Source organism: Stylophora pistillata, chromosome 1 (assembly GCF_964205215.1).
Source record: "Stylophora pistillata chromosome 1, jaStyPist1.2, whole genome shotgun sequence".
In the NCBI taxonomy this organism is placed as follows: domain Eukaryota; kingdom Metazoa; phylum Cnidaria; class Anthozoa; order Scleractinia; family Pocilloporidae; genus Stylophora; species Stylophora pistillata.
Window position 1 is genome coordinate 59,974,553 of NC_142519.1, and position 23,356 is coordinate 59,997,908.

Below are 23,356 nucleotides of genomic sequence, written 5' to 3' on the forward strand. Positions count from 1 at the left end.
TGAAAAGAATGCTTTTGAAACAAAGAAGTTGATCTAAAGCTTTTTGCTTTTACTGCACGATGCTCTCTCACTTTGCTTTGCATCATATAATTGTTCCAATAAATCATTCTGATCAACAAGTATGAGAAATGGCATTGAGATTTAAAACACATAAGAGAATTGGAGAAAGCAAAAAAGGGAAATTGTTAGGTTTATGACAAAATACATTCCCCTGAATGACTTATTCTTCCATTTTCACTTTTTTAAATCAGGTCTATGAAGCAAACACTAATAACAACTGGCAAAGTTCTGATGAAGATTGGTTTGTAATAGAAATCTTTTTATTTTACCTAACAAACTTAGTAAGTATCACTTAATCAGTTAAACTATGCTAATCCTGATACTTTCCATGAGCTATAAAGATCACATAGACTGTGTTATCACCCCAAAAATCTTAGAATTCCCAGTGACAATCTGTCTCCCGACACTAACAACAAAGTGAACTGAACACACACAAACAAATAACCAAATACTTTATTTTACTGGGCTGCATAATATCAGTCTACTACAGTAAGTGTAGTCTCCCTTGTGATCCCTTGACATTAAAACAAACATCAAAGTTACTATGGTAAAAAGAGGACTCTTCTGTTCAAGGATTGTTTTAAAACAACTTATCAGTGTATAAAAACAGCACAACAGGGATCCAAGCCTAACTTTCTTCAAAGTTGCCATTTGACAAACTGGGCACCAAAAATTGCAATTTAGTCATGAACTACTCATTACGCCACTTGTCTTAGAGTATTGAGCTTGGCTAGCATGAACTTTTGTAAATTCACCCACCATCTCAAGGCTCAAAGCTCAGGCAGCTAAAAAGAAAGAAACATTTTAATGGAAGAAAACAAGAGTATGCAAAAAAACTTAATAATTCTAATAATCTTATCTCCTGTGTAATTAAATAAAACATATCACCTGACCAAATATCCCCCAACTAAAACTGGGGGATATCTGTGGATCCACCACAAGTGATATTCCCCAATTTTCAAATCCTACACTTAGTACAGAAAACTATTCACTTGAAATTGAATTCAAGGAGAGAAATGTTGTTTGGTTTGCAGATCAAGGAACAAGTGTTTTTGGTCAAAAAATCTTAGCCTCCATTTGGTGCAAAAATATCCTTGTAAATCACTTTCTCCTGGACAATATCTGTTCCTCAAAGTTCACAGTTTTCCTTGAGCTTGACTCTTACAAAATTGTTCACATCTTGGAACAGATACTGCCAGCAGATAAATATCCCTGCCAACTTTCAAGCCAAATGGAGGCCATTTATCTGTTATAAGCAACTGTTCATTAATGCTTCTTGCTACAAATGGGAGGTTGCAAATCAAACATACAAACACGACCCTAGAAAAATGTTTTAAATTTCGGGCTCACAAGTGGTTGTTCTTGTGTAAGAAATTTGAGCAACAACTACCAAAACCATTTGTTTAAAAAAGATTTGACTGAAAAACAGTTATAATAATAATAATAATAATAATAATAATAATAATAATAATAATATACCGTTTATTTGCCACATTGCAGAATCAACTGAATTAAAGGGCTACATTTACAATCAATAATCAGCTAAAACTACAATCACTATAAGAACAATAAAAATATCTTAATTAACTATTTACATGTTTGCATATTCACTATTGAAAGAGATAAAGGAACCTGAACATGGGTCTGGCAACGACTCCTATCAGCATAAACAATACTTCTGCTGTTGTCACCGGATCGAAAGTTGTAACTATGACCACTCGTTGCTGTTCTCGGTATAAGAAAGTTAAAGGGATTTTTTAGACATCTTCCGACTGATAAAGTGGTCGTTCACTATCTTAGCTGAGGCCTTAGTGTCTGGACAGTTTTCTCCTAGGAATTGATGGAACCATTCCTGTTGTATATCCTGACCTGTCAATAACTTGATTGTTTCCACCATTTTTTTGGGTCCTTCTGCCCAAGGTCACTTACTTTATGATGGTAATAGTGGTATTTTGCCAACCTTATTTCCCATTGGACTTCATTCCTCAAACACCTATAGGAAGCGGAGTCTTTTCCGTCAAGGGTGAATGCAGTTTTTAATTAGCATCTTGATTCTCTTTGTTGTCCAAGGTCTATCAGTTGGATGAATTCTAACTGTTTTCCGAGGAAGGTAGATGTCGACTGTATTTTGTTGCTTGGTAATGAAGATGTGAAACTTATGTTGGCATGACTCTGCCGAAAACAACTGCGATTAGTCTTTGTTAGTCAGCCAATGTCCGAACTCACGCCATGCGCTGTCCCGTAAATCGCGTACTGTTACCTTTTGGATTACATGTGGATGCGTGCTAGTTGTTATTGGTTTTGCTAAAATCGTAAAATGATCACTCCTTGCTATCTTTGGTAAGTTAAGACAATTGAAAAATGGCGGGTCTATTCGTAAGAAACCAGTCGAGGGTTCTTGTAGCTCTGGTCTGAAATTTTACCATTTGTTTAAGATTGATTGTCTGCGTCAAGTCCTTTGGTTTGAGACCCGTCGAAAGAGGGTTAAAATCCCCGGTGTAGCCACGAGAGTTATTTGTTATCAGTTCTGTCGTTCGTCTTTGTTAATTGTAATTAGTGCAAGTAGTTCTCATCTCGATAGTTCAGTTCTGTATTTATTAGTTTGTATTTTTTCATGCTGTCAAAATGTAAATTAAGTTTGTCAGTGTTGTTTCATGTAATCGCCTTTGAGTATTGTGTAACCTTGTTTAGTCTATTGTTTTAGCCTTTATCCAGTATATAACATCGTAGTTGTAATTTTTATTCAGTTGTTTTATTCCGTAGTGCCGTACAGATCTTGTAAGTAGTTACGACTTCGTTTGTATTTCCCTGTGTTTTTTCGTATTCATTTCGTTGTATTTCAGTTTCCTTGAGTTTAAGTTCGCATTGTTAATTCTGTATTTTTTTTTGTGTGTTATGTGTAAGTGAATTGTCGACATTAAAAAAGGTACGCATTTCAAACTGTGACGGAATGTCAGTTACACCCAGTAATCACCACCAATGCATTAGGTTGTTTCATGAGTAGGCTGTCCAAAGTTGATCGAATATGGTTGGACAGAACACCGTTTGCAGGTCGTCTGTTAGCTGTTGAATGGTAAACGACCCAAAGAATTATTGACGAGATCGATCTAGGAAGGCTATGAGGCGTCAAGGAAAGCCACAGAGACTCCAAATCTGATTGCTCACATTGAGATAATTGGGTGCACGGAATGGTTTGTCTTAAATAAATGCAGCCCCTCCACCATGCTTAAACAAACGATCCTTCTTAAAAAGGTTGTATCCCGGTATAGCCACCGCAGAGTCTGGAATTTGTGGTGACAGCCAACACTCTGAGATACAAACAGCATCGACATCGTTACATTCAGCGACGTATTGCAACTCATCAACCTTATTATTGAGAGATTGTAGATTTGCAGTTAAGATGACAGGGATCCTACAGCTCTTCTGATAGGGAATCCTTTCCACTACAGATCTGTCGACGGTCCCGTGAGTAGGCCTTTTGTTGTCATTTTCAATGAAGTGTGAGGAATACCCTCAAGGAATCAATTCCTGAATTGATTTCTTGAGGGTAGTGGTTGCTTATTAGAGTGGTCAGCTCTTACCATTCCAAATATATTGGATACATTGTAGAGCAAATCAATATTTTCCCCAAACATTGACTTGCATTTGCAGCTTTGGAGCTAGAATCTACATCACCTTGGTAGGATGTTTTTGTTCATGATAAATTAATGTTGTGCACACAATCACCATTGCTGTGTAAGACACTTACCAAACATTTTTTATACTTTATAAGCCAGAGATGGGGGATTTCACAGAGTTAAAAATGATTTCCATGCAGTATTAATAATACTTTTTACATTTAATCTCTTATTGGACCAATCAGTGAAGAACAGTGAATAGAATGCTGATATACATTCTACTTCGTATTACAAGTCTCCACACAGAGATAAGAACAAAAAATACACGATACTGATCCATAACTAAGTACACAAATTTGGAGAAATTTTTTCTGTGAGAAGCAAAGGACATTGATAAATGTAAACATCTCAACAGTGACTAGTAAAGATGTAAAGTTTGGTATTCTCGAGACAGATTTCAAACTATACTTGTGAAATATTCGTTTTCTTTTTCTGAGGTTCAGTTAAATAATATTTCAACAGATCCTAAAGCAAAGCTATTTGTTTCTCAAATACAATACTGAGTAATATGAAAGTACCACCTAGGTTGCTGGGAAATGTGCAAATTGATTTGCCATTCATGTCTACAGCCTTCAAAAAGTACACATAGGAACAGATTGGAAGGCAGGGCCCCAGGTGTACATACATTGTACTGAAGAAAGCCTATGGCCTGTTGTTATAGTAGGAGCTGTTTGTGTAAACCTCCATATGTTTGATGTCGGCTTTTTTTACATCATACATCTTTGCTAGTGTATAAAAATTATCCAAAGTCCACTTCACAAAGAAGCCAAAATAAACCACATGGAAATACATTCCATGTGGTGAACTGGTCATTTTCTTCTGTAATTTAAAATACAGTCCTCTGCAGATAAAAGATAACCTATTATCACAAGTCAATATGCTGCTAAGATTAGCCTTATTAAATTTTCCTTGACAGAAATGTATTCGGCAGTTTTACCGGTAGATACTTGATACCTTAATTAAACCCAAACATGTAACTTCTGAACAGAAAATGTTTTCATGTCTGTTCCAAGAGAAACCTGGCTATTTTGTTAAAAAAAAAGTTTCCGTGTGCATTTGTAAATAGGGATTTTTACGATACATGCGAATGAGTTCAGAAGCTTGTCACACCTTACTATATTCGACAAAATAATGTCGCCTTATCTACGAAATTTGTGCGCTCCTTTTTAATTTTTTACTATCAGAGATTGCAGAGGATAAAAACAGGAACCCATATGCATAAAATAATGGATCGGATGATAATTTTGCAAGAACGGAAAGAGTTTCCTGTCACACGTTGAGCGATTTGTGTAAACATCAAATTCGCTAGGTCTAGCTTTTAAAAGGGGTCACGAAAACCCGAACAACATACAAGTGCTCCATTGAGCTAAAATCCACTCTAAACCAGATCGAATAAAAACAGTAAGTAGAATTCAAGTTAAATATCGGACCAGTATACAAAATAGACATATACATCTTCACTGAGATCCGACAGTTAGAGAAATACGTGAAAGGGTTCCCTAATCAAAGAAATGTTAACAAACGTGACGTGGAAAGTGACAAAAACGAATTTTTTTAGCGCATTTTATGAGGTCGGTTTTTCTTGATCTGACCGCTTACACTAACCGAAAGAATAAAACAATCAATAGGCTTATTCGGGTATAACACCAATTCGTTCATTGCGGAAATCGAAGCAGCCCATTCCTTATCGCATTATTGGTTGCTCGGCTATTCTTGGCCTTGGCAATTCGAATTACTCCAGGGCATTCTGCCCAAATTTTAATTGAGCTGCAAATATATCTCAAAGACAACCGTCTGGATTGCGCTTAGTGCAAAGATGTAAACAACTTTTCTGATAACCATACACATTAAGATTGAATATTTTTCATGGAAATGTCAGGTTCACAACTTCAAAAACCATGTGCACTAACCACCATGGACGAAATACAAAACTTTTGCCATTTGGATCGAAGTGTTCCTTTAAGATTTGGCGATAAGTTTTCCGCAAATTTAGAGAAAAATAGTTATCCCTATTGTAAGAAAACAAATGGATCCCCAACGCGGTGGATAACAAGCTTCATCTCCTCTATAAACAATAATAATTTAAGCTTATTGTCGAGTCCCAATTTAGCTAGAAAAAACATGTTTCTGCAAATGTGGTCGTTTAAACGTCGATATTACTTCAATATTTAGTTCTCTAGGCATAGAAGAAAGCCCCTGCAAATAGTAAAGTTCATCATACTCTGAAATCTACGCGAAAGTAAAATTATATTACACTTTTGAGGGAAAATAGTTTTTCCACTTAATTTTTGTTGGACAAATCACCGATCTAAATAGATGTTCTTGCTCAAGTGATAAAAAACCCGGTAATTTCAACTTTTAACTTGTAAAAGATAATACTCTTACCTTACAAAAGGCGAGTACAGCTGGTACCTACTTATTTTCTTCGCCGAAACAGGCCTTAGAAAAGCAATTTTGTCCGCAAAGTCAGTCATGATTTTGCAGAAACTTACTCACAACAAACATGGCCGCGAATTTGAGGGCGTGTTTAGAACCGTGACGTCAGCCGAAGTTTCGGTCTGATTGGTCAAGCTTGGATTTTGCCGCGAAATCCAAAATGGCGCGGTAAAAGAGCATATTGAAAAAGTTTTGTTTATATCTACAGATGCGATTCGCTTCAAAGACTGTGACCACGATTCGCCCCATTAAGTAAATAACCCTTCAAATACCACAAAGCTCTTTTAGCAATCTAATTGACGTTCTTTTAACATTCATGAATGTTCATCCATTGTTTTCAACAATCTTTCCTTAAACTTTTTCTTTCTTTCCTAACGACATTGTATCAAGAATATCGAAGAAACTTATTATCAACGTTTTGTAGTCTTAATATATGCAAAAATATACAAGAACTGTTTCTACATGGATATATTCACGGAGATTATAAAACTCCGGGATCTAAATACAAGGTAATAAATTAATGTTTGTTTTGTAAGTGTCCACGTAAATTTCATTTACAAACTTTAAAAGTTAAAAGACTTCACATCCCAAAGTTACTTCTCATCTAAAAAAGATCGTCTTCGATAGAATTTAAATCGAGGTCGGAATTGTAATCTAAATGAAAGACTCCTTCGTCCTGAGCTTTGGGGTTTAAATTGTGTGATCCTTCATTCTGGAAGTCTGATGTCTTGTTTTTTCCTTTGAGTTCTTCGATGATTTCAATCTCGGAATCCAGCTGTTTCGTTGGCGATGAAGAAGGAGTTATCATAACACTACTGTTCGGAGCGCACAAAGGCGAGGAGGCAATTGGTTTCAGCGTAAAGTTCTCAGACTCGGCAAAGTAGTTTGTTAATCCCCTTGAACACTTTTTATTCTATAACAGAGAAAAACATACGAATTTGCATTAGGAATTATCTGGAAAAAGCGTTCACCGCGAATACGAGTCATTAAATTACCATGTATTTTGGTATCCGAAGTCCCTTTTTTCTGTTCTGACAACGGAAATAAGACGTCTGCAAATAAAAATAAAACACCCTGGTTTATTGCCGCTCTGAAGTACTCACTAATCATTTCTAACATGAGTGAAAAAAAAAACATAACAAAGTTAGAAACCGTCTTTTGTAAAATATTCATAAAAATAAATTATTCAAAACTACTCAGTGATTATTTAGCTTCTCGTCAGGACTAACGAATAACAATTTTTCTGTCAAAGCGATTCTGAAATATATTAATCTAGAATTGAGACCTCTTCCATTTTCGCCAAGTCCAAGGCAGGTCTGTGTGAGTCGAAATCGTCTTCAATTCTTCTTTTAACACCACTTTTCTTACGATCGAAGCAAGGTTGAGAACGGCTTCTATGCAAACCAGGCAAATTCGGTTTCCAGTTAAAGTTCAAGTCTCTATTTTCGTTAATCTTACTACAAGTAGGATCAGACTCTGGACTTTCATTTTTTGTAAATAGGTGTTTTTCCCCAAGGGCAGCATCTGCTGAAGCAGGTCTTGGTGTTGGCGAGGCAGGAGGTGTTGATATAGATTCCACTTCGCTGTTTATCCACAGTAGCTCGGCCAATTTAAATTTGTCGTCCGGGCATGATACCGATCGTGGTTTTTTCTCACAGTTTTCTACAGCTTGCCATACCGCGGAAGCTCGCGGAGCCCACAACGGTTGTACCTCTGTACTTTTACTCCCCAGCAGTGACAGAGAAGAACATAATTTCTTATTTGCGGGTGGCAGAGTGGTACTGTGCATAGCTGATGAATCGGTCACAGAGCAGTTATTGCAGTATGTTCGTCTGGGTCGATGAGAAGGATAGCTTCGCGTCCTTGAATGACCAAATGTCTGTCGTACATCTCCATGCAGGCGGTAAGCGATAGGACATTCTAAAAGCAAAGTGAAATATTTCATTGTGAACCATGTGTTTTGTAGCAGTTCATCGGAACAAAAACAATGCGTTGATGATTACATGCAAGTTTTTAATTGGCGAAATTTCCTACTACAGTTTTTAGAACTGCAGAAAATTTCTGGCACCACACAGAAGCGAAACATCTCAAATGCAATTTACCTGAAACGTGGTTATTCCGTGAAGATAGGACTCGGAGCTGTATTGCATTTATCTAAAAGAAAAGCAGCGAAGAGTAAACATCATTGAAATTCGTGTCAACTCGCGATCGAATCAGAACGGAAAGCCCCCTACGACAGGTCTTTCGAACGAATATCATTTAATTCAAATGTTAGTTACCTCGGGTTCATCACTGGGAAGGTCCTCGAGCGACTGATTCTTCAGCTTGTCTGTTATGACAGTCACCATCGTGGTTTCGCCACATGAAGGCCACGATCTACAGTTCTTTGTATTGAATGACAGAATATAAATTTAATGAGTGACTGACGCGCGAGGCATTCACTCGAACTTGTCGACTGCCCTAAAAGAGAATTAAACCGGATATCAGCCGTCACAAATACAAATTCGATAAATTTGAAAGAACATGAATAAGATTTACCGTAGATAGGTCATTCCCGATCGCTGCTAAACTAACCTTTCTGAGCACCGTGACATGGTGGGTTTAGTTTCGGATGTCGTAGTAGCTGTAGTAGTAAATTTCATTCGATCGTCTAATCGAACCAGCAGCACAACGTAACTTCAGGGCCTGAGACAAACGCATTTAAGACGTTATTCTCGTTTTCCTTTGATCTCTTTCCGTACTAAACACAGTTATTCTCGCAAAAAAACCCAAACCCCCTGGCGAAAGAAAAATTATCTAGCTTAGTACACGAGCAAAATGAAATTACAAAGCGAAGCATTTCACTGCTACTAAGAAAGTACACATTTCGATCTATTAACAGAAACCTCTTTCAGATACCTTCGATTTGGCGATTTCTTTGGCTGACAGCTTGGCAAATTTGATGATCGGTTCTAGGCTAAGGTTAATCGAAGAAAACCGGATAGATAATCTTGTTGAGCGTACAAAACTGGCCAGTTTGGAGGGCTTTTGTGGCCTCTAAATGCCGAATAGGGTCTGTCTGATTATAGATGTCATCTTCTAAAGAACAATCTCCCCAACCAATCAGAGCGCAGCAACGGGTAAATGGCCGCCTCTGATTGGCTCGTATTTCATGCTGACGTCCACTTCTTTGCCATCAATGAATTTGCAGGCAAAGAAAGATTTTATTGCCAAATCAACCAACCAACTCGTGTCGCTACAACGCGGACTTGGTGAGAAATTACTCTAATTAATTCATTCTCACCTCGCTACAAACACAATGTCACCTATGACACGATTGGCTTCCTATCCCTACACTATTGTGGAAAATTCACAAGGATAAGAAATTTGCAAGCCTTCTTCTTGTCCATTTGAGCGCTTCCTCCCATAAAAATAGAAACAAGATTACCGATGTGTGTATTGGTTTTCATGTGCCGGTCGTTTACATCTCTTTCTAACTGGGAATGTTTCGTAAGCAGCGCTGAATCATGCAGGCAAAGGTTACAAACCCCTTGCGGGATTGACGAAAATAGGATTCTTAATTTATTTTTTCCGAATTTCGCTTTATTTCCTCTCGGTCTGAGTAATATAGTAAAAACAAATTGAGGTCGTTGTAGCGGTAATGAATTATACATATTCCACCTATAGACACAATTCTGATACGATATTCGATTATTCAAATAAGCTCCAACTTATTTTTTTTATCCTTCTAGAGAGTTTTTCTCGTTAATGCGATTCATAGTGCCTATTGTTAGCAGAACACAGCCGGAGTGAAACACAATTTTAGCATAAGTTCTGAATAAACTTGAAATTCATCTTAAAAACACAGTGTGAAAAGGTGGCAAGTGAAACCAATATCTCTAGCTGGCTGAATTAGATTTATATGCCTTTTTCAGTTCAATCTTGTCAATATGTTTGATTTGTTTGCCTCGTGACGCAACATCTTTTGTTGCAATTCCGGAAAAAAATCCTTGTGTACTTAAATAAATCTTACTACCGAGCTGCTCTAAAGGAAAAGATTATAAAACTGGACTACGATGGGTCAACATTGCACACCTAAGGCATTGTGCCACCAAACTGAAACAGTCCAGGGGGAATGTGGAGGTCGCAATACCTTGCCATCCTTCGCTTTACCGATCGTAGCGAATATCTTCCGCAACAATAGCGAAGATCAACTCAGGCCCCGTCAGCTTAAACGGATGACACTTTAAAATGAAAAGCTTAACAGTTAATTCATTCATATGCCCAGGTTTGTTGCCGCGCAATTGCAAGGGGTTTGAATTGCTAAGCAGTTCAGTAAATAACTGGGTTTTTTATCGCTGTCTCCAGTTGAGGATATTTTCCAAATAACCTCATCACAGGCACGAAATGACAACAGCTTTGCCAACTGCTTACTTTTTAGTTCATTTGCACTTAAGTGGGATTTTTCTTCGGTAAATAGAATTTCTAGCAGAGATGAAAGAGAGTGAGCTCTGAAAAATGGTGATTTAGGGAAACATCGCATGCATAGCAGTGAATACGTTCGGTGGGGAACTGAGTTTAAGAACTTCCTCCCTGTGAAAAGAAACCAATTAGAGAAAAACATTTTGGTGTAAAATGAGGTTTATGATGAGAAAAACTACAGCTTCATTGTCTCTGTTCAAATGCATACCCAACGTTAGGTCGAATATTTGTAAAAGCACGGTGAAAAGCAGCGGAAGCCATCATCAGGGTGTATTCTTAAACGATAGTTCACACTGAAAAATGTTTTCTTTTTCCAAAGGGATTTCAGACATAACTCCGTTGGTGATTGGGAACGCGTGCATTTTTTGTATTTTATTCAGGATACTTAACTGCACCACCTGGCCTGAATATCACCAAATGACAGCGACTAAACAAGCTTTATTCTTTCACCTTTTCATCAATCCTAGAACTTTTTACAAATCTTGCATAACTTGCACATGTTCCGTTGTAAAAACATTTCGAAACTAATTCATTATTAGGCTCTGTCATCTAAAAAATGTTACCTATCATACGATACGTTTGAATAAAGCTTTTCCGCGGATCCAAAAGGAAAACACTTCTGCCACCAGAATATGGCAGAGAAAAAGTTTTGAAACCAATGTTCGTAATAATTACAATCGCGGGCCCAACTTACACTTGCAGCTTTTATTCATCCGCTGCAAAGGCAAATTTTCAGAAATAAAAAATAAGATGTCTCAAACTCGCCCATTCGCACTATGATTCTATGCGCTGTGTACAGTAAGATGGTATCTTCTTCACTCCGGACTGACTCAAAGATTCTAATCTTCATTTAAATATATAGTTATCAATGGAGAATCGTGCATGCTCAAATTATGAAATGTGAAGTGAATAAAATTATTAATAACTCCACCTAGCTGGGAACTTAGAGTGCCTCATCATCCTTCTTAAACGTAAATACTGTAAAATTAAGCCAGTTTTCAAGGACTGCTTTTCTCTGACCTGTTCATAACGGCATAAGATAATTATTAAGACCAGATATTTGAGAAATGTTGAAATGTTTTTCTCGGTGCAACGGAATATCGATGTTGTTTTTCTCGTCCGTAAAGTCAACTGATGCGCATCTTTTTCGTGTTCGAGGCCTGTTCTTCTTCTTACATATGATTAAAAACTTAACAATTACCTTCCTCAGACAAATCTATACATTACCTTCAAACACAATCTTTTCCGAAAATATTCTTGTATCGGTGCTCAACACATCCGCCGAGCACTACAAAGATCTTAAAAGCCGGCTTCGTTTCCAAATTTGTTCGCACACATTAACATTTCATGCAGTCTCGAGAAGAACACTTCAGCTCGCTTTGAATGTAGATTAATAATATGCAAACCCATATCATATCTTGTACTTTTTTCCTCTTCGGGCGAGTGTGGAAATAAAATATTTGACAAAACACGATCAAAACCTTACAGCGAATTTTTCGTGTTCTCAAGTGTTATCACGTTTATTTTACACAATATGACGCTTACTTGAGTTACTAGCACATGGTCAATTCTCATGCCAGAAGCTACTTCATTTACATGTAAAGCTCAGTGCTGCATTCTGCTTTAAGACCGAGGAAGCGAAGAACGAAGTTGAATAATTTGAAAATAAAACTTTAGACGCTCCTTCGATAAATTACATCTTTTCGTTATTTGCTAATATGGAAATCATTTAATGAAAATATTGTTCACCTTGCAAAATAAACTAATTTCGATGCAAAATAAAATACTACAATTACTCCAATAAATACCACTGAAAATCTCCAGATCGTTAGTCGTATTAAGAAAGTCTTTTTAAATAAAAAGGAAAAAACGCAAATTCAATCACACACTTACCCAACCTTCACAACAAAACTGACTGATCCCTCCGCGATTTCAAGTAACGTCAGTTGAGCGAGAAATCCAAGCTGGCTATCTGTCTAAACAGATAACCAATTTATGCGTTTACTCCGCCTTTAATTTCGGAAGCACACGACTCACAAAGGTGACAATTCGTGACACGCTAAAATTCATTCATAAAGATATTTTCCCACCCGCGAGAAACGTCAATTTGTTGCCAGCTTGTCGAAGGAGAATTTAACTTAGTTAAAACTCCTTAAAGGATATTCTATAAAAGAAATTGATTTTGCACCCAGATGTAATAAAAAAATTTCTGAAACATTTTATTCGTTTTGTGCCAATAATTTTAAGCTAAATTTCACAAGGTGCTTTTCCCTTTGTGTTTAAAGGTGTGTTCAAATCCCATCGATCTGTGATTGGTTTGTCCACAAAGCGTGCGGAGTGAATTTTCATTCAGTAAGCAGTGTGAAGTGTGATAAGAAATCAAACAATTTTGTATCGAAACTCCGCAAACGAACTTTCATTTGCACATTTAATTGCTTTTATGCACGAGTGGGAAATATTATGTGGTAAAAGAGTATGATTTCCATATCTGAAAAACTCGACGGTTATTAAAAAGAGAATGTATTTTTTAAGTGGTTTTAAATAAAAGTGATTTAGGAGACAAAAGCAGTTGATTCCCAGCCTCACGAAATACGCGTCTATCCAACAAATCAATAAGAAAATTGCTACAGCTCGGTAACAGTTTTTTTGCCTGGATATTCTACATTGTTTTGTGTTTCAAGTTGTTTTCCTTTTTACACTGAGTGATATCAATTTAGCTGATGTTTGAATATTATATGATTAGCTAAAGATGCCACTCGCCAATAATTACGTAACTAGCGCTCTCAAGTCACGGACGGCTTCGTATCATGCATTTTATCTTTATTATCGCGCTGAAAAGTTTGGTTTAATATCTTGTACTGCTCTCTAATTAGAAGGGGTTTTAACTTTGGTTTCAGAGGTCACGAAACTTTGACAGTTCCTGTACAAGCAGTTTTAGTTGCCTGAAGATGGATCCCATGAAATATCGTGATTAAATAAGGTCAACTTCTACAACTTGAGAGTGAGCTAATAATTGATTTCAATTCAACAAGCTTCAAAAACACGAAGAATATCAGCCTTTTAGGCTATACATTTTACCACTTGAGTAAATCCATAACCTAAGCAAAATGATAATTACTTTGTTCCAACCCTAGAAAGTTTATTTTAAATTACGTAAAGTCATGGTGTAGGTGCAAGTTATACCGAGGTCACGAAACAAGCACGTGCCGAAATGCACCCGTAAATGTTGCACTGGCAGATGAACCAAGGATTAATTAGAGTTCCAATTTGTATGAATAATCCTAAGTATTGCGCTGGCATTCTTCTGTTTTCCTTTCATGGGCTCAGAAATGAAGCCAAACGGTTTTTGTTTACTTTTATAATATTGTTTAGCTATTGCAAGATACTCCATCAGTATATTGGTGCCCGCATGACCGGAGCCAGTAATCCGTCCGCTTAAGGCATTATCCTTCAAGACAATTCAATGACGGCGGGATATCTATCTCAGTATATCTATCACTTCCCTACTGTATCATGAAGATCTCCAAATTCAAAGGAGTTATAGTACAGGAGTTGTGATAAAGTTTATTCTCTTCTTCTCCTGGCAAGAAAGAAAAATTCAGCCATCAATTTATCGGTCTAGAAAGTAAATGTTCTTATGCTAAGAGCCATGTGAGTTCACTTTTGTCAAACTTTCATTTAACCTGGCATTTTTCTGAAACGGTAATTAGGGCAAAGGGGAAACAGAATAATTAATTTGGGTTGAAATACAACGAACCGTGATATTTCTCGAAGGGTTTTTGAAATTAATCGGCTGAGAGAGCCTCCTCGGCTAGAGTAGGTCTCACCTACCATTTCCGAATCTTCAGTATTTTTTTTTTCAGAGAATTGAGCCATATACAGGAGGGCTTGTTTTCTTTTCTGCACTGATCGATATCAAACAGGAGCCGCAGATCTTAAGCCGTTCTCTTCATGAAAAGCCCATGATTTTGCTGGGCCGGATATTTAATACCTATAAAAGGAAATACATCAAATTTATAAGACTTGCCCTTTCGCTTTTCCGTTCTCTAACAGTGAGGCAGAAACTGAAATTTTCGAACGGTTTGCCTTTTTGTAAAAGAAATAACAATAAAAGAGGCCGGCAGTATACGCTAAACTACAACTGATAAGGATTAAATTCGTCATGGAGGCAGTAATTTTCATTTTCATCTGTTTCTGCAATTAAGGGTAAAAAGACTCCTTTTATTTTCATTTTCCCTATCAATACATTAACACAGGAAGCAACGAATTTGGCCAGCTTTCCACTTCTTACCACCAGCCCGAGATAAGCACATACAGAATATTTTTCTTTTATGTAATCGATCACGAAGGCGGGAACGAAATGTTTATGAAATTCTATAAATCGCCTCAAGGGTTGACATGGATTTGGAAAGATTGATATGTTTTTTAATAAACTCCCTTTCAGAGATGAGAACTCTTATAATTGTCATTTGTGTCCTTCCAGTCAACGTGCAATTAACAGATCACCTTTAACAATCAAATCCCACATCATGTTAGAAAGGTTTTGTATCACATGCAGTGTGGTGACAAAAGAACGGTTATTCTACATGAAAATTCATGTTAGGTATTGATAACAAATAATATTGCCTTCTTTTGTAGAGAGAGAGAGAACAAAAAAAAAAAAAAAAAAATGGAAAAAAAAAGCAGTCCGTGCCTCACTACACGTGGTGTACCGTACAAAGATAAAACGCTGACACTGCACGGGAAAAATCTGCCGGGCTGATTTCTTGACAGCTAACGGAATACTGACTTGTATGGTCCAGAAAACCAAGAAAGCTTGGAACCGTTGGAACATGGAACAATTGCGAAATCAGAGCCAAACTACGGACGTGTTTGCGGGTTGGTTAAACTGAAGCTATGACGCTGACATCACTTGGAAAATAAACAGCGTGTAAACAACAAATTGAACTTGTTTCAAGGCGTGTAACTCGTGTTGTTAAAGACTTTTGATTACGTCAGGATGAAGATTTTTGTTCAGTGATAGCTTTCGACAATACTTGATTCGGATGTTCATTTTATGCCTTCTTTTTCATGTAAATGTGAACTTGAAATGATTTAAAAGAAGGAAACATCTTTGATCTCCGAAGTAACCAGTTCACTGTTTTGAATAAATTTCAATCCTTTCGTGTTTTTTTTTTTTTTAAGATTTAGATAAACTTCACCAAGCCGCAAATATTGAGCAAATATCTTGCCAAATTTTTGTGCATTAAAAAAACTTGATTCAAAGGTCGTTTTTATCTCGCATTGAAAAATGCATGTTTATCAGATTTTCTAAAATTCAAATAGATCCCAAATATTTATGAGAATAAATAATTCGTAAAATAAAAATATCTTCATCTAATATTAGGGTCAAGAGAACTGATTTAACTGTCATAACTAACAATTTATCAAAACTGCGCTCAAATTTGGGATTTCCTTAAAAATGGAACTTGCCTCTTTGGGAAGTTGTCAATTGCCACTTTGGTTCATCGTCAGTACATGAATTTGATTAGCAAGCTGTCAAGTGACAGTTTTAGAGGAAAAATCTATTTGTATTATGAGCAGATTTGAAGGTCACTCATTTGACTGAAACGTGCTTTGAATACAAATTAAATCACGTTGGCTGTACAAACTGTCCTGATTGTACCGTGATGCCAACAGCTTCCAAGCAATAAGTAAACAATCATAAAAGCGCCTTAGTGAATCACTTTTAAATTTACGAAATTTTTCATATTGGTTAAGTCGACCTTAGAGCACTGTTTAAGCTCCCGGCTCAGTTCAAGTTCAGTTCATTAATATAAGCCGCACTATCTTGCGAAAAGCTAACAGCAAATATAAAGCAATGTATCCTTGGTAATGGGTCAGAAAACATACTATGACTTAAATATATTGAAGGCGACAAAATGCAGGTAAAAAAATTAATCTTATTGAAATATTGCGGCGATTAAAATCTTCTGTATCTTGAGACTAGAGAGATTTTTAATGAGAAAAACTGATTTGTGCCAAAAGCAATAATATTGGACAATTGTTACTATGGTGAGTATCCCTTTCTATCCACATGGACTGACAGCAGCCAAGCGGACTAATGATATTGCAAGCGGGTTGAGGCAGGGTTTCATCAAAAAGCTTCCTTTCGATTCACTGCTCTTTGATTAAAGTATATTTAAGGTTGAACTGCTCCACATTCATGCTCGAAAATGTCAAGGCAAAAAGAGAACCTCCCACATTGATCATCGTAACCCGCACCATGCGATATTCATGCTGAGTTAGAGGGTTTCATCATAAACAGTCATTACATATGTAAAGTTTGCGCGTAGTAGCGTAGGTTTATCATGATTCTTGACGAAGCGTTTGTTTTGAAACCTTTCCCCTTTGGAAAAAATACACTGGCCTATGTGCCATGTAGGGTCTGAGTGCTTGTATAAATGCAGTCCAAGGACTTGGGTCAAAATTGAGTGAATGTAATGCCAATATCATCGATCAATGATTCAAATGGCGCTTTTATGAAGTTACACGGTCACACGCGTAAAAACCATTAGGCACTTTCCCTCTAACTTGTACACCCTCAGTCTTAGCCGTAACAAACCAGTTAATTTTATGAGCGTACAAAACTCTTGTCTCAAATCTCCTCTAAAGAACCTTGGAAGTTGATGTTTTGCAATCTTTCAAGCCTTGAAAAATCTTAAAAAGGTTTGCGTAGGTATGAATAATTCAACAATTTTTAAATTTTTTCCAGTTCATAATTCTCGTCAAGGATTGCAAAATAGCTTTGAAAAATAACAGACGGTTCGTTTTCTACCATTTTACAATCCTCGTGTTCGATGTTGACGGCAATTACTGTGGAGAAGAAATGCAAAAGGTTAAGCCTTAAAAAGGAATCATTATAACCAAACTGGGCACTAAAGTAACAATTTGACGATTGCTATCATTTAATTTGTTCATCTCTTTCCCCTTCTACTGAGTTACTACCAAACAGCTGATATGTTTCGTTGCGAGAAAACTGAGTGGGAAACAGATATGTGGCTTAACTGAATAAAAAAATTACCAGCACTTCCTTTGTGATCAATAACATTTCTTTCTTCCACTAAAAACACAACAATGTTTTTCCTCATTTTTTCAACCCCAACACAAGGAACTCCAGCCTTTTTAAGTGAAATACCTTATTCCGCTTTAATTAATTTTCACTGAGTCTTTGACGAAGTCACTTTTTGATGTTAAAACGAAGTTTTTAAATAAGCGCATCCGTCACGTTCGTCAGATTTCAATCAAGCAGGCGAGTGGCGCAGTGCATTGGCGACGCTAAAAAATTAAGCGGGAACTTGATAAACAATCAAATGGAAAATGAAAATGACGATTCAGCAATTTCAGTTTCATTTTCTCGGGAATCCTTGTACTGCTACGAGGAATACTGAAATGACAGTATATCACTCGCATGACAACGCTGATGTCATGTTTTAACTAAATATTCGTAGTTTCATCATATTCTACACACCACTACACAAATCTCCTTGCTTCTCATGACTCAGTTTCCAAATTTAAGAATCACGTTTTAACTGGAATGTATATATTGTACGGCATTTTTACTACTAAAATATGTAAATTCTATCCAACAGGTTCTCAGATTTGCCTCGCTACACACCGACTGATGTCTTCACTTGTTAGTTGTGCTGAGATGGCACACAGCGAATTCAAACATGTCTACGACGAGATCAGACTTGTTGGACGGCAATATCAAGCATATGCTGCAGCTCTTACACTATGTCGCCACCGACCAAATATAGTAAAAGTCCAATGGACCAAGACGAAATTTGCACGGAAAAAAATGATAATCGCAGCTACTGACCGTGACCAGACAAAATTTGTCTGAGTTGTTCCCGATGAGAAAAACCTGTAGTTGTATAACTTTTGGAGTTGAAATCTGCGGGATCATGTGTGACTGAGATTAATGAATTAACGACCTTTGCTAGTCAAAAGGGAGTCAATTGTTCAATTCATCACACAAACACTGAGATATCCTTAGCAATGATGACTGGAATGTCACTACATGTAAGGAACATCTCTTCGTTAAAACGTTTAATTCTTCCTACGTTATATCCAGTGCCAACCATTACATTTATACTCCTTGGTTTGGATATTTGTTGTATTTCTGAACACGAGTAAACAGAAACACTTCGATCGCAAGTTCTAGTAAATTCCGATTGCTGTGACCTTGCAACTTAACGGAGAACACCACTGAAACAAGAACACTGGCATTGACTCTTTTACTACTATTGCCAATTCTGAAACCAATACTTACCCAAATATTATGCCATTCCGTTTGAAAATTGTTGTCTGAGTCGTTTAAGGGAAGCTTTCTCTATGTACCCTGATCAACAAACTGCACCGGCACCGAAGATTTGAACGAAGTCAACGAGGAACTTTGACCTTGAAATATGAACACCGCCCAAAGCGATATTGAATTTACCGCGAGATTAGTGAGTGGGAGGCGTACAGAACACTAAACGGAACTGTGAACAAAACAAATAAATGTTTGCCGTTTTCTATAAGTCTTGATTGTTAGCTGCCTGAGGGACCCTCTATTAACTGTCATGAATTTTTGGTTCTAGCTTTAAACCGAGGTCAACAGTCTCCCTCGTAGCCGTCTTTAGTCTCGTCACGCAACGCTCGCCTGGCGTGACGACTCTGGAAATGGCTGCAAAGCAGTCTAGAGGTCAGCATGATGTTAGACATTATGTTGCCCCCACAAGCTTGCACTTTACTCCAACTCTGAGACGATATAGTGGGGCACTGATATAAATAGCAAGTCTTTTGCCTAAATTTTCACTTTATAGAATCATACCCCCCCCCCCCAAAAAAAAAAATAAATTCAGGAAGGAGAGGAAGGTCATGATTATTGAAACATTTCACTTTCCTGAAAAAAAAAGATAATTTTCCTCACCCTTTTACGAGCCAGTTAAATAAATAACATCAAAATAGGTAGAAATTTACCTTAAATAACAATATACTCGATTCCAGAACCTAGTTACAATGAGTATACTAAACCTTTCCCGATTTGAGACAATTGGTTAAATTTGACCCAAGTTGAAACCAAAAGAGTCTGTCAAAAAACACAACATTTTGCTTCCTAACCTTTCTTAAAGTGTTCACCCCGATAGTGAAAGAAAATTGAACAAAAATTATAATAACAGTAACACAAGCTAACCTGATCCCATCATAAGCTGAGGTGATATCTCGCCGTACAAAGAACAAATTTCAAGTGATCTTGACTAGCAGTTCACTTATGCTCGTTTGACACTTTAAACTGTCTTCGCTTGTAGTATATACCAACCTTTTAGTTTCAAAATGCCCATCGAAAAATAAAATTAGCCGGGAAAATTCATCACGTCGTTGTTTTCTATATATTCCTGAATATCAGGGACGGACCAGATTCATTCGCAAGTTACCGGATTACCGACCTTTAAGAAATCTCCACATTAACCGCATCACGGATTGTTCATTGCAACTGGCCGAAAAGAAATGAGCAGCTAATTTCGCAAATGGCCAGTTCCGTGACCTTTTAGTTCGTCCAAGTTCGCTAACTTCTTACGCTCAAACACCTATAAATCTATTCGTTTAGCCCTCAATCCCTTCTTCCCACTGGTAATGTTCGAACGCTATTTTGTTTCCCAGAACTCCAAGCAGTCAGTCGGCTGAAGACCGGAAGTGAGCGACACGACCTAAGGCGTTGGCGAACTGGTCGTTGGGGAAGACCGCTTAGGGTTACTTTCTTTTCACCCATCATTTTCACAGCTATTCACATTTATCATTCTGGAGAATTTTCCCATCTCAGATTTTATGTAGGCCCGCAAGCCGTATATAGAACTTCAGTCGAACCTCTGTTTTAGCCGTCACCCATATAGAATTGCAGGGGTGACCGCTTTTAAGCGGTCAACCTGTATTTTGATACAGGTTGACCCCCTACTAGAGGTTCCACAGAATAGAGGTATTATTAAATAGAAATGATAAAAAATGTCATTTTTTGCCACAATTGACCAGTTAATGTACAAAAAACTCGTTCAAAAATGCTAGTAACATTGATTTCGGGAGAGGAATATGGATCAAATTTTACATGAAAGATTACTTTTAGTTTTATTTCTATGGCCCGCTTTGAGTGGCCTTTCAGCACAGGTGGAAGACAATACAAAAAGGCCGTTGGGTGACCACGATTGCTTAATGGGGGTGAAAATTAGAGTAATAAGGGGTAAAAATTCCGGGACTTCGACAGCCGCTAGCCGACAGGGTGACCCGGCTTCATACGGTGCCGCTAAATACAGATTCGACTGCACTTTTCTGGAGCACTTCAAACATACCAATTTAGAGAGACAATTTAGTTATAGCAACTAAGTTGAAATTAAACAACAACAAACATATGAAACATATGTGTGAACTGCGGTTATGAGACGTATATGAGAACGATCCTTCGCAGTAAAGCACTATTTGAGCAATAGTGAAAATCAGACCTGAAAAAAATTTCAGGCCTGTACGGGATTCGAACCACTGACCTCTGCGATACTAGTGCAGCGCTCTACCAATTGAGCTAACAAGCCAACTGGGAGCAGGCCATCAAATTAATTCGATATAAACCCGTAGATGATAAATCAAACAACAACAAACATATGAAACATATGTGTGAACTGCGGTTATGAGACGTATATGAGAACGATCCTTCGCAGTAAAGCACTATTTGAGCAATAGTGAAAATCAGACCTGAAAAAAATTTCAGCCCTGTACGGGATTCGAACCACTGACCTCTGCGATACTAGTGCAGCGCTCTACCAATTGAGCTAACAAGCCAACTGGGAGCAGGCCATCAAATTAATTCGATATAAACCCGTTCTCATATACGTCTCATAACCGCAGTTCACACATATGTTTCATATGTTTGTTGTTGTTTGATTTATCATCTACGGGTTTATATCGAATTAATTTGATGGCCTGCTCCCAGTTGGCTTGTTAGCTCAATTGGTAGAGCGCTGCACTAGTATCGCAGAGGTCAGTGGTTCGAATCCCGTACAGGCCTGAAATTTTTTTCAGGTCTGATTTTCACTATTGCTCAAATAGTGCTTTACTGCGAAGGATCGTTCTCATATACGTAAGTTGAAATTGTAAATTTCAGACCAGTACTCATGGTCTTAAAATAAGTGAGGAGAATTTGCTACCTTTCTATAATCAAGAAATGTATAGATATTCTGTAAGCCCCGTCCCCTGCAGGGTTAGGGGTAGGAGACGTTAATCTCCCACGCACGAGATTAATGTGTGGTGGATGTCCTCCCCTGGGTGGGATGGGTGGGCGGTTGGCCCAGAAAAGCCCCTATGGGGAGTGGTCAATTAACCAATGTATGTATGTATGTAAATTAGCCACCGTAAAGAGTTAAAAAGCTGACGTTTCGAGCATTAGCCCTTCGTCAGAGCGAATGGAGGAATTGTGGGTTGTATGTGGGTTTATATGCAGAAAGTGGAGCTACGCAATTGGTGGGAACAAGGCGACGAGAAAAACGTGACGTTTTTCTCACACACAACCCACAGTTCCTCCATTCGCTCTGATGAAGGGCTAACGCTCAAAACGTCATCTTTTTTTTAACTCTTAACGGTGGCCAATTTACAATTTCAACTTAGTTGATATAGCCAAACTACCTTGTTAACCCCCACCGACGCAGCAACACAGTTTCTTTAGCAACTTACCTCATTTATTAACTTAGAGAGACACACTGAAAACCCAATACTTAACACCTGCAGTTTCCAAAACATCGAGAAATGCCATTTCCAATGAGAAATTACGAGCTGAAAGTTATTCATAATATAATTGAGAAAATGGCAATCGTCTTCTATTTCGGCTTTCTATTTCGGCTTTCTGTTTTTCCCCGCGATTTCCCCGAAATTATCATTAAGCGAGAAATCTTACATAAGAAAAAAAAATAGGATAATAGGTGAGTGCAGTAAAGGAAGCGTGGGGTTGACACCAACAAAACCAAATTAAGTGTTTTACTCAGCATAAATGGTTAAATTGAAAGGCTCAACTTTCCTAATTATTTCCCTGCCTCCTCTCTGTCTGGCGAAATAAATTAAAAGTGAACCTATTGTTTCTCTCATTCATCATATGTTTATACTAAAACACCTGACAGCCTTCTCTGTTAAACATATAGGCATTAAAACGAAGCACCATTAGCCATTTATATTAAAATTCATAATCTCTGAGGAGCAGTTGGAAAAAAGTTAGTTATCGAGACCTAAGGAAACATAAACGAGTATTGGTATAAAGTGATTCCCCCGGGAGGAGAAGAAACAGACATGTCGTGATAAAATAACGGAAATTCTGTTGATTGGAGCGGAGAAATGTATGAATAATAAACGTCAGACTGGAGAGCGTGTCGAACAGAATGGGCGAGAATCGAAAGGGACACCTGCTTTCCGCTGGGTCTCATATCATACAACCTGAAGATATTAGTGATTCTTTAGCAAGAAGAACTTGCAAAACCTACTCTCTAATATTGAAGACATACCATTCCGGTATAGAATTGGTGATAGTAAGTTTGCCTTAGGTTAACTCACATTTTCCTCACAAAATATAATAAATAAAAGCTTGTCAACATGTCACATCGGCGAAAAAGGGAGGAAAAGGAACAAATGTTTTGCTGACCTTAGAGTTAAAAAAAATTTAACCAAAC

The 23,356-nt window shown here is 37.5% G+C and overlaps 2 protein-coding genes and 1 long non-coding RNA gene across 10 annotated transcripts in view; 1 reads left to right on the top strand and 2 right to left on the bottom strand.

Annotated features, from left to right (window-relative positions):
• The window catches only part of LOC111340349 (dynein axonemal assembly factor 9), a 30,706-nt gene extending 24,398 nt beyond the window's left edge, over positions 1-6,308 (bottom strand). For all 4 annotated transcript variants that reach the window (XR_015989252.1, XM_022947179.2, XM_088726667.1 and 1 more), the window contains exon 1: positions 6,123-6,308. Coding sequence is in view for 3 of the 4 variants with exons in the window: in XM_022947179.2 (XP_022802914.2) it covers positions 6,123-6,211 (89 nt within the window). In the remaining variant the exon portion in view is untranslated. The remainder of the gene's footprint in view (positions 1-6,122) is intronic.
• Positions 6,309-6,452: 144 nt separating this feature from the next.
• LOC111340350 (protein FAM53A) lies at positions 6,453-19,138 on the bottom strand. 5 transcript variants are annotated; one of them, XM_088726779.1, is made up of 7 exons: positions 18,949-19,138; positions 8,748-8,858; positions 8,453-8,633; positions 8,276-8,327; positions 7,459-8,093; positions 7,169-7,225; positions 6,453-7,086 (listed from the first exon to the last, which is right to left on the bottom strand). In XM_088726779.1, the coding sequence occupies exons 3-7, from the start codon at positions 8,519-8,521 to the stop codon at positions 6,778-6,780; spliced, it is 1,122 nt and encodes a 373-aa protein (XP_088582905.1). In that variant the 5' UTR covers positions 8,522-8,633; positions 8,748-8,858; positions 18,949-19,138; the 3' UTR covers positions 6,453-6,777. The 5 variants fall into 5 exon arrangements, with proteins under 5 accessions (XP_088582905.1, XP_088582914.1, XP_022802918.2 ...); XM_088726788.1 differs by lacking the exon at positions 18,949-19,138 and adding an exon at positions 9,072-10,244 and having other exon boundaries at positions 8,453-8,557; XM_022947183.2 differs by lacking the exon at positions 18,949-19,138 and adding an exon at positions 9,072-10,244.
• Positions 14,035-19,198, top strand: LOC148743494 (uncharacterized). Its single transcript, XR_015989322.1, has 2 exons — positions 14,035-16,561; positions 18,266-19,198. It is a non-coding gene; the product is annotated as an uncharacterized LOC148743494 (long non-coding RNA).
• Positions 19,199-23,356: the final 4,158 nt, after the last annotated feature.

Bases quoted from the DNA above. Each gene is read 5' to 3' on its own strand.
- LOC111340350 (XM_088726779.1), bottom strand. From the start codon at position 8,521: ATGGTGACTGTCATAACAGACAAGCTGAAGAATCAGTCGCTCGAGGAC. The intron at 7,226-7,458 runs GTCTCAATTCTA...TTTTATTTGCAG, and splicing joins ACTTGGCGAAAATGGAAGAG to ACGTCTTATTTCCGTTGTCA. The intron at 7,087-7,168 runs GTAATTTAATGA...TCTCTGTTATAG, and splicing joins TTCGGATACCAAAATACATG to AATAAAAAGTGTTCAAGGGG.